This window comes from Anomalospiza imberbis, chromosome 1 (genome assembly GCF_031753505.1).
Source record: "Anomalospiza imberbis isolate Cuckoo-Finch-1a 21T00152 chromosome 1, ASM3175350v1, whole genome shotgun sequence".
NCBI classification, from domain to species: Eukaryota; Metazoa; Chordata; class Aves; order Passeriformes; family Viduidae; genus Anomalospiza; species Anomalospiza imberbis.
In genome coordinates, this window is record NC_089681.1 from 105691654 (window position 1) to 105703383 (window position 11730).

The following is an 11730-nucleotide window of genomic DNA, read 5'->3' on the forward strand; positions in this document are numbered from 1 at the left end:
GTCTATTAATTCTTTCCAGAAGTCTCGTTTGAAGTCTTGCATGTTGAAAACATTTCAGTTGTAAAAATCAAAACTCATATGCCTAAATCAGACTTAATCATGCTACTTTGAATATCTGTAACATCAAATGTTACTAGATTTCCTCCAGATATAAAGGTCTTAGAACAGGCTTTCCATGTTTCATTATCTGTGTTTCTGAGAAGTGAACGTGATTAAATCTCTATTTCAATAGCTTTAGAACATGCAGCAAAAGTAGGGTAAGTAGTCCTTTGTCTGGGAAGCAGGCAAGAAGGTAGATTGAAAAGTGTCTGAACAGCTGGGCCCAGAGATCAGTGGTGCCAAGTCTGATTGAAGGCCAGTAACCTGATGGGCCAGTGTTGGGTCCAAGACTGTTCAATGTCTTTGTTAATGGACTGAATGGTGGGGCAGAGTGTACCCTCAGCAAGTTTGCTGATGGTACAAAACTGGGGGAAAGGCAGGGTCTTTGACGTGGTGCCCAGTGACAGCATCAGAGGTGATGGGCACACGCTGCAACGCAGGCAGCTCCCTCTGAACATGGAGAAACTTCTTCACTGGGAGGGTGAAAAGCATTGGCACAGATTGTCCAGGAACTTGGTGGAGTGTCCATCATTGGAGGTATTCGGAAGCTGTCTGGACGTGGACCAGGGACACTTGGCTCTGGGTGACCATGCTCAAGCCGGCCTTCCGAGGTTCCCTGCACTGCACTGTGGTTTTGTAAAAAGTCTAAAGAAGAATTAGGGTGCTATGGTGAAGGCAGGTCCTCTCTGTGGAGCAGCTGATACCTGTGTCAGACGACTAGAAGATGAGCGAATGAGACAGATTTATGCGGAGAAGAGAAAGCTATCTCATGTTAGGCCAGCTGAAGAAATAATTGTTTTCTAGAAAACTGAACTGCTCCCTAAATGATCTTTAGAGCAGAGTAGTTCTTTATAACACTGGACAGATTACACAGTATCGGTCAGCTTAAATGTGCTCATCCCTTTCTTGATGCCTGATGTACTTGGCATAGGTGAAAGTGTCAAGTGTTTGCCAGCATCCAATTAATCTCTACAGTTAAAATATAAAATGCTAAGAAATTATCGAAACGTCTTTCTTTCACCACCTTGTAATTGAGTATTTGGACTTAGGAATTTCCTCTACATGGTTGCTATTCTGGAAGATTCACAGGTGTTCAGTTTTGCAGCTCTTAGTTGTTCTTGAAATGCTGGCATCCACTTAGGTGGTCTGGTTGTTCAAGCAATAGCAGTTGCACTGGTTATTTTTCTAAGTTAACTTTCATAAGGTGTTTCTGAGCAATTTGTAATGAAGCTGCTTTTCAAAAGCCAGAAAAACAAAATGAAAAAATTGTTCTTTTAACATGCAATTTCTAGATAACAATTATGATTTAAATTAAAGCTGTCCAAAGTTGATTTGTTCTTAGTTCTTTTTTAAACTCTATATTTCTTGATGGGCTTTTCTGCCCTGTTGGTTGTAGTGGTGGTATTTTTGTAGAGTTTTGTAGTGAAGTTTAGAACTAAAAGTATTTATATATTTTGTGCCACAGTAAAGTCTGTGCTGACTTTTTTTAGCTGCGTGGTGACTTTTTTTTTAAGTACCTGTCTGATAGCATTTCAGTAATTTTTCCTGGATTGTTGTGGGTGTTTAGTACTGCAGCTGAGGTCTTTGGGCCAGTTAGTGAATGCTGGTGCTTTTCATAATTGTTGCATGTTGGATCTTAGAGGATGCCACGTGTCATAAGTGTGTAAATATTGGAAGGGAGGACATTATTTTGTCAATATTTTTTAATCTGCTGCTTCCAACTGCATTTTGGCCCTTTGATTGTTCTGCTGTTTCCTATTGTAGAGTGAGGGTAAGCTTCTCAGGGAGCTGCAATTGCAGATGATAACCTGTTTTGGGAGCTGCCCTTATTGGATCAGGTGACTCTGGTCCAGTCAGTTTTCTTTCGTTCGCTGCAGCATCATGCAGACATAGTTGGCTTGGAAGAGACAGGTCATGAGTGCTAGGGAAGGGCTTTAGATTGCTGCAGGTCAGACATTAATTTTGTGCAGAAAGGGATAAATGACCAGCAGTGCTACATGATACAGCCGGGGAATATCCTGGCCCTGGCTTAGGCCTGAGAAGAAGTGTTCAAAGAAGTGAATCTGAACTTTAAGTGAACAGCATAAGGAAAAATAAAATAGATTTCCTTGTCCTATTATTAGTAAAGGTTCTTTTGCCTGTTCAGCTGTTCCCCGGGTCGATGTTGATTGATACTCGTAGAAGACAAGCTGGATTTTTTTTCTGGTCTGACAGATGTGTGCTTGCTTTAGTAGAGAGAGGCTGATAATCCTCCAAGCAACACAGGACTGGCTTCAGCATGGTAGACAGACACTGGCCCATAAAGCTGTTGAGCCACCATTGAGCAGATCACTTCTAAGACTTAAGCTGTTCTTGTTTTGGTTGGTTTGCTTGTTTTTGTAGGTCCAGGAGAATATCAAGTGGTTTTTAATGAGCTTATTCTATCCTACTGGCAGCTGAGAAGAAGTAAAAAAACTTGATGCTGAAAAATCTGATTGTATGTGCAATACTGATCCAGAATTTCTTGTATGGAGGAAGATGGGACTTGTGACAAAATGATGGATTAACACTCAGTACACTTTATCATTGGATAAAGTTTTAGATGTTTGAGTGGACATAAGTTAATAAGTGACAATTTGGTTTTACAGATGCAAGAAAAATTTAAGCCAAATTTAAGACAGGCAGTTATTGTAATTGAGGCCAACACTGTCCTTTTATCTAGCAGTCCATGAAAGCTTATCTGCAGTGGTATATTAGTATATGTAATTTCTTTTGAGGCCAAGAGTTACTATTTGTACATAGAAAAAAAAAATTGTATGTTGTGTTCTTTCAGCACATTGCATGAATTACTGCACTTACCATTTTACCATTACCAGCAGCTTGTGGCAGCTAATGGGCAATAAAAATGATAATGTTCTTTTTCAAATAAAGAATATTTTCATTGTCTGGAATGCTTTCTGCTGAAAAGAAGTGACCTAATGTTGATTTTCACTGGAAAGTAATTCACTTCATAACACATTTTCAATAAAGGATTTTTAATGAAATAAAAATATAAAGTAGCTGCATCTTTGCAAAGGGAGAAACTCCCTTCTTCTGTACAGCTGCATTTAAAGTATGAGAAACCTGTGATTAGAGCCTTTACTTCTCTTAGGCTGAACAAAGAGGAGTGATTAAATCAGGGATCAGTTCAGTTTTGTCATTTAATTTATTGTTTGTGCTTCAAATTTGCCCCAAATCTGCTGTTGTTACTGTTCAGACTTTTGACCATTTGCTGCATCCACACATTTCTTCTTTCTGTTAGGGAAAATGATACTATCCTGAGTGGAAATTTTTAAAACAAAATAAAATAGCTGGAGAAAGACTTATAATATTCATTTGGGTAAAATAATCAAAAAAGTAAAAACAGCCCAAAACCTTGAATTGATAAGGAAATAACCACATAAGGAACAGCATTTGATGAAAGAAACACTTCTTTTATATTGCATAGTTATTCAATCATTCTGGTCTCCTTGTGTAAACAAAATAGTGCTAAATTCAGAGACTTTGAACATCAATGAAGCTTTATAAAAGCATGACAGTAATGTAATTTTCTTTGATTTTAAACACTGTGGAAATGTCAAAGCTCTAACATGTCAATGAAGTGACATTTTTGCAGCTGTTGGTGAAAAGGAGGTTTGCTCATGTAGAGCAGCCTACAAATGAATTCATTTCACTTCATCCTTCCAGATCCACACAGTGGTCAGGCCTGTTTGGGATATTAACTTTCCCTGGATAATATTGCTGTTCTTCTCAGAGTGTTTAGTGAGTCTTTAGGGATGAGAGTAGAGTATACTGTATATTTGGAGAGGTGACTGGAGAATTTTAATAATCTGAGGTAGTTTGTGGTTAGTTTATAAGAACGATAACACACACTACCTAATTGGTGTAATCAGCCTTATGGGAGCTTCCACTGAGAGACTTTCTTTTATTGTTTCATGCTTTAATTAAAAAAAAAAAAAAACAGGTAACAGTACTATGAATGAAATGTATATATTTAGCATGGGTTTGATATTTTTGATGTGTGGAGACTTATATTTGGGAAAAAATGTAGTTTATACTTTCAAATTTAAGGTTTAGTTCAAATATGGATGTGGTAAAGTGTTACTGCTAAAACTAAGGTTCAACACAGCAAACTTAGTACTACTTTTTTAATTACTCATTTTCATGTATTTATGAATATTTGCTTAGAGCCTCCAGCAAATAGTCTTCAGGAAACAATGCAAGCCCCAGTTCAAGAAAGGAAAGAGTGATTTATAAAGCAGCATTAAGCTTACTATCCTCAAAGTCTGTCTTTCTAGTAAGTTTGAAAAGTTTGCAGTACAATCTCTAATCTGTATACTACAGATAAAAACTCTAGATGGAAACAGGAGATAAAATATTGTAAAAGTCCAGGTAGCTTTATTGAGTCATCTTTACTTGCAGATTTTGACGTTTGAGATTTGACATACAACTTTAAAAGTTTACATTAACATGAATTTTAAAGTTCTCATATTTATTTAGAATTGCAAATGAAATGTGCAATATTTGTTAAACATGAGTAGTTCTTAGGAATTATATTCTGAAATACAATATGTACTGTATATAATACTGTGTTCTGAACTATATTATAATACTATGAATTTTAATCTGAATTTCAGTGGAGAAGAAATAACAGAGATGTTTCATAGTGCAATATATATTAAGTTCCTAATATGGAAATAAAAATGAATTGTTCTGCATACAGCATTACAGAATTGTTGTCTACGAATTAATTGATTCTTGCATTTCAGTTGTTTGGATGGCTCTTCTATAAAGTCCAGCCCAAAACATTGGTCTTTGCTATTTTAGCATTGATGACAATAGAGGGATCTGCAAACCTTCGAACTCAGTGGAACATCATGGGAGAATTTAGCAATTTGCCACAGGAAGAACTTCTAGAGTGGATACAAGTCAATACCAGACAAGGTAAACTATTTAATGATGTAGGATGTCTCCATTTATTGTGCGGTTGAGCCATGGAACCTGTCACAAATGACTGCAGAGGTGTTGCTGCTATCTGTGGCTCTGGCCAGTCCACTTGTCCACATAAAAGCTATGTCCAGTGAAAAAAAAGCACCAAAAGCTGTCTTTGTTAGACTCCTGGCTACTGATCTGGAGGTTCTAACCACTGGTGGAGTATTTTCAACAAGAGTGTCTTTGCCAAGTCCAGTTAAAATAGGTTTTTACTTAAATAAGTATGTGGGTTCTGTATGTGAGTACATGATCAGCATTTTACTAGAAGAGAATTAAAAATGTCTATATGTGTTGTGGTTGCACCCCTCCTTTTCCTAAATTCTGTCAAAACACTGGTTGGAAACAAGGTAGTTGCCTTTCTAGAGGGAATACATGTTAAAGCCGTAGTGGACTGAGATTTTACTGCCCGTTTAACACTGATGGAAGAGTTGTTATAATGAGTATATTTTTCTACCCATTTGAGAAAAATAAGATGTATTAATTAAATCTCCATTCTTAGATGCTTAGTTATCTAATTGCTTATATTGAGCTCAAGGTTACAAAAAACCCGAACGAAAGCACTGATTTTGTGCATTTCCTGTTGGTGTTACATACAGCCTTTTAAAAAGGAGTACCCTACCCTTGTCATGTTTTTTCTACAGGATTACTGGTCAGATTGCTTCTCTAATTGTTTGATTCCTCATTTCAAAAATGCCTTTGATTGTGTATTTCAGATGCTGTTTTTGCAGGAGCAATGCCTACAATGGCAAGTGTTAAATTGTCTACACTTCGTCCTATTGTAAATCATCCTCACTATGAAGATGCAGGATTAAGGTAAATTTTGAGGTTGAGGTTTTATTTGTGTCTGCTATTGATTCTTGTAATGTCTGTAATACACCGTAGGAATATCATTGTGTTATGTTGTAAAATTTGTTAAAATCTCGTAGAACTGGATTTGTTATTTCAGTCAGATTGAAAATGCGTTATTTATTGAGGATTTGTGTTCATCAGAAAGGATACTCTCTAGGGACAGATATGGCTTCAAACTTACATACAAGAAAATCAGAATTAAGTTAAGGAATTGGATTTCATCAGTGCATTTATATCCTTTCTTCATTCTAGTTTCTCCTGACATTGTAGACAGATATATATATATTTTTTTCCAAGATAGCCAGTATATTTATTTCTAGTAGCTTTCTATGATGGGCTGTCATTTTTTGTGATAACTGGTTAATTATTGAAGCTGAAATTTTGTAGTGGAGTTACTAAGATTTGTACTCTTGTTGTTTTCAAAATCAGGATATTTGCCTAAATTGAAATTGATTTATCTGAAAAGGTCATGAATTTCTTTTACTAAATTTAATAGTGTAGCATCATTTTTTTGTTAATTTGGTGAAACTGCTTAAAAGAAATCCAACACAACAAAAAAGCGGCAAGATAGAGAGGGATAAAAGAGAAAGGGCAGAGATTTATTTTACATGCCTTATGTCCTTAATTCTCTGCCTGGCATTAACTGGCTTTAACTTTTGGTCAGCCCTGAATTGGTCAGACAGTGGGACTTGGATGATCAGTGTAGGTCCCTTTCAACTGAAATGTTCTGTCCTAGTTACAAAATCACGGGACAGGACATGTTTGGGAAAAATAAGGTATAGGCAATACCTGTATTAAGTGTCAGAAAATAGATGGGCTTTAACAGCATCATGCTTTGCACATTCAGAGGGGGATATTACTGGATGTGATATGGACTGGAGGGACCTTAAAGGTCTTCTAGTTCCAAAACAGGCTCATGGTGTCCAAGGGCTGATTTTGCTTGATGACTATAGGTGGACTTCAGGATTTGTGCTCTGCATTTCAAAATGTCCCAGCAAGGGCAGTGTGACCATAGTGACACATAGAGACAGGGATCTTTTGTGGGGAGACTTGGCAGAGGATTGATTCCTCCTGATCACCCCAGTCCAAGCAAGGTCGTTTCTAGCCTTGAGTATTATATGGTGAATACATTGCTTTGATGGTGAATACATTTGCATCTTTACACTTCCAGTTCACAGTAACCATAGATCTTGTTACACATTATGTCCTGCTACAGAAAAACCGATGGGCTATCTGCTTTGTTCTTGGAATCACTATATTTCTGAAGACGTAATCATACTTAAGCAAATGGCACTATTAATGTAAACTTTGCTTCAGCATAGTTATCTTGTGAAATAGAAAAGCCTTTCTCTCCAGCCTAAGGTTAAAGCTTACATTTTCATGCTCTATTGCAGCTAACCCTTAGATTTTTCTTTTTGAAGGGCCAGAACTAAAGTAGTGTATTCCATGTACAGTCGAAAACCTGCAAGTCAAGTAAAAAGAGATTTGATGAAACTAGGAGTGAATTACTACATCCTTGAAGAGTCATTGTGTGTAAGCAGAAAAAAGTAAGTAACCTCCCTCTTTCTCACAAGAATAATGTACCCCTCAAATATGTAGTCTAAGATTCATATAAAGTTTTGGAATGTTGATTTATGATTTATTTATTAAAAGTGTCCAAAATAAATTTTTGTCCAGCATCTGTAGATAGTAACTGATATAACTGAGTTTACCCTCATTAGCAGCCTTGTGTTCTTTGTGTGAACCTGGAAAGCTGTGTTGTATGTGTTTTTAAATTTACTGTAAAACTGAAGGAAAGAAGTCATTAAAGTCATTACAAAGGAAATAAGCAGTTATTCTCTGATGGCAAGAACAGATGTGTGTGTATATTGAAAGCCTAGTATTAATAAAAGGTGCAGAGTAAAAGACAATTGGATCACAAAAATGTTATGACCACTAATAGTCACTAAAACTTTTGTGACATCTAAGATGTTCTTCAGACAGAGCTATGCATTTACTTCCCCCCTCACCCCACCTTGGTTTCTCTTTCTGGCCTCCAGAGCACAATTAGTTCAGGTTTTTGATTTTATTTTCTTTTCATTTAGAATGAAATCAAATGTATCTGTTCAATTTCTTTTCTATTATCTTTGATAAAATTAGAATATTCTCAGTTATTGTAACTTTGAAAGGCAGTTGTACAAGGAATTGATGTTGGCTGTGGTCTTTTATAAAAAGCAAGGAATTACTACTTTTCTAAGGTGTTTTATTTCCTGAATTTTCTTTAGAAATGTTAGCAATATGTATATCACCCTCCATTTTATAGGAAGATTTAAGGGTCCCTGGTAATGTGTAATGTGTTGCATAGTTTGCGTTGTTTTATGTGCTTCCTCCTCCAAATACATTCTTCATTAATTGCATAACCACAAAAGCCAGATGCATTTTACACATTCTCAATACTATTTTTAAATTACTACTATATTTATTGATTTTGTAATCTGATCATTTTTCTAATATAAAGACAAACTTAAAAAAATACAGATGGCACAATCAAGTATTCATGGGGCACTATGAAGCAAACTTCATGGATTTTTTTATGGCATTTCTTCATTTCTCTTTTCGTATTCCTATTTTTTAGGCCTGGCTGCAGTATGCCTGAAATTTGGGATGTTGAAGATCCTGCTAATAGAGGAAAAATTCCTTTATGTACCCTTATGAGCAAGGATTCCAGGCCATATTTCATCACAGTATTTGAAAATAGTAATTACAGAGTCCTGAAGATTCCAAAGGAATAACATTTCAATGCAATGAAGCATCAGTCTTTCAAATCTTTAAACTAGTAACTGTAAGAATTCTAAATCAGAAATACCTTTTTTACTAGACTTAAAATGGAAAAATGTATATTTTATTTTTTACCATTTTAAGTGAATTCTGATTATAGAAATATCTTAAACCTAACAGTTTGGATTTCTATTTCAGGGTCAGTCCCTTGAGATTTGCTATGCAAATGATTAAATGTTTGCACATTTTATTTAACACTGATCCAAAAAGATCTAAAAGTAGCTATGGAAAAGTTCGTAGGTGGACTTGAAACTACATTTTTTTTGTGCATGTTATTGGAATCCTATTGATATTAAAAAAGAAGACTAATAAGGGTAATATTTGCAGTAAGCAATAGTTTAGCTTCTCAGTGTCCAAGGGTTTTTAGCATTCTTATGCATCCAGAATAAGCTGGCGTAATATACATGAAATTTTTAAGGGAAAATGCTTTATTCAGGAAAAATCTGTCATAGCCTTAGAAAGATACTAAAATAAATCCTTCACTGCCTTAACTAGACCTTCAGCGCCTAACTTGATAAGAAATTACTTTCAAAATTTAATGCCCTTTTTCCTTTCCCTATATATTAGATCCTGCCTGGACTTTTTCATCAGCATTAAAGAAAAATGAAATTTATCCCAGCTGTGCTATGGGTGTAGTCAGTTGTGTGGGTATAATTGCTCCAGCATTGTTAGACTGGTTCTGCTGTTTTTCTGTCATCTTGATGTCACACCAGTATTATAATTAGATAATAGAGAGCTCACTTTCCGAGATACCCAGTCCGAGGACACCCTTTAGTCATTTAACTGACTTGGTAGAATTTTTGTATGTTTATTGCCATTGGGAGCTATCACAGTAATTGTGATTCTACAGCATCATAAGAGTGCTAAGGTCTGATGTTTCGCCGTGTGTCTTTCATGGTTTCGATTTGTTTCAACTAGTTTTTTTTTGTTCACACCAGTCTGTTGGTATGACTGGTCTTTTTAGCCCTAATAACATCTGGTGATCCTGGATGTTATAGGGACGCCATCCATCACGCCTGTAACAGTGTCAATTAAATGGGAACCCTGTGATAAAGTAGTAGTATAACAACTGATCAGTATTCTAAAATGTCTTATTTTTTTATAATCTGTTTTATTGAGAGGGTGAGGGAGAATGGCTGAAAATGCATTAGCTTTTTAACTTTTACAGAGTAGATTTTGGAAAAATTTCTATAAGGAAACTCATAAAAAAAGGGCTTTTGGGAAGTCTCTTTGTAAAATGTTAATTGAATTCAAGGAAGCAGGAAAAAGTCTTTATATAAACATTGTGACTAGTGTTTCGGCACAAAAAGGTACTGTATTTTTATGAAGTTTATGCCAACTGTTGACATGTACTTATGTGGTTAAATAAAAAAGAGAAAGATGGAAATTGTGCTCATGTTTCTGGTAGGTGTTACACTTCTCTTATGTCTGTTAAACTGAAGTTTAAAACAGTTACCACAGCAAATACAATTGAAGCCGAACTTTCAACTAAAAATGCACAGAAGGGCTGCAGATGATTAAACCAAAATCACACACCTCTTTCTGGCTTCCTTTTTATTCAAAATATCAGTGCAGAAATATGTGAAAAGACTGTTGGAATGAAGAAACATTTGAAAGTTAAGGTTCAAAGATGTGCTTTAGTAACAATGTCCGTCATTTGTTGAGGAGGTGACTGTTACTCAGCACATGGCCAGATGCTGCAAATTTTCATCTCCAGGGATATTATGCTGTTCCTCTCTTTAAACTGCTCTGAAACCCAAATAATTATTTTCATCTGTTTGATATTAATGTCATAAAATTTAGTAATGAAAAAATATGGAGTAAAAAATGCAACATATGATTGTGATTAAGAAATCTGTGAATTCTTGAATCAGGTGTCTTATGTTATGAATTTCCTGTCATCTCAGTAATTTGCTCTCAGTTTCAAAGGAAAGAATTTTTATTTAAACAACACAACATTTAACACATAGGAACACCATATTAACATTATGCTTTTCGCTGCAACTTCAGCCAGAAAACACAAGTTGGAATCTTCTTAGCTCTCATTGAAGTTGCTTTTCTCTTTGCAAGATCCGAATCGATAAGTGTGTAACACAAGTAAGTTTGGCTTTAAATATATGCAGGCCTTAAAGTAATTTAGGTACAAAGTGGGAATACTTCCATACTTGAAGACAGTTTCCATTACATTTTATTAATATTGGCTAATTGTGCCGGGTTTGGCTGTGGGCCTGTGTTTTGGCAGAGCCAAGGTGTACTGCCACTTGATGGGAAGTTGGAGGTGCGTGGGAGAGGGGGACGAGACACAGCCAGGACAGATGACCCTAACTGAACAAAGGGACATCATGCTCAGTGTATAACAAAGTGGGGAGAGGGAGGAAGAAGGGAGGGATGTTTGGAGTGATGATGTTTGTATTCCCAAGTCACTGCTGTGGGTGGTGGGGTCCTGCTCTCCCAGAGATGGATGAGCACTTGCCTGTCAATGAGAAGCACTAAATTAATTCCTTTTTTTTCTTGCTCGTGTGTGCAGTTTTTGTTTTCTCTCTTAAACTGTCTCTATCTCAGCCCATGAGTTTTCTGGCTTTTGCTCTCCTCATTCTCCCCTTGAGCCTGCTGGTGGAGGAGTGAGCAAGTGCCTGTGTGGGGCTTGGCTGCTTGCTTAGGTTAAACTATGACAATCTGCCTGAAATATCTGTTGGAATCTGAAATACTGCTTGCTTTGCGTTACGTTTCTTCAGTACAATGGGCACAGTTACAATTTGGTCTGATAATTGTGCACGCTTAATATTCAGTATGGAATCCAAGTGAAGCACCTTTGTGAAATGAAGGTGCTAAGTCCTATTCAATACTGCCCTGCACTTCATTCTATTAATATACCATTTAAAAAAATGCTCTTTTGACTTCCTTTGTAGTTCAGTTGAAACAGTGAACTTGAATCAATCTCTTGAATTTTTATGA

At 36.2% G+C, this 11730-nt stretch overlaps 1 protein-coding gene across 2 annotated transcripts in view; it reads left to right on the top strand.

The window, feature by feature from the left end:
* The window catches only part of DPY19L1 (dpy-19 like C-mannosyltransferase 1), a 45108-nt gene extending 34946 nt beyond the window's left edge, over positions 1 to 10162 (top strand). For both annotated transcript variants that reach the window (XM_068203923.1, XM_068203919.1), the window contains exons 20-23: positions 4887 to 5061; positions 5823 to 5922; positions 7380 to 7505; positions 8573 to 10162. In XM_068203923.1, coding sequence (XP_068060024.1) covers positions 4887 to 5061; positions 5823 to 5922; positions 7380 to 7505; positions 8573 to 8729 — 558 coding nt within the window. In that variant the 3' untranslated portion in view covers positions 8730 to 10162. The remainder of the gene's footprint in view (positions 1 to 4886; positions 5062 to 5822; positions 5923 to 7379; positions 7506 to 8572) is intronic.
* The last annotated feature ends 1568 nt before the right edge of the window (positions 10163 to 11730 follow it).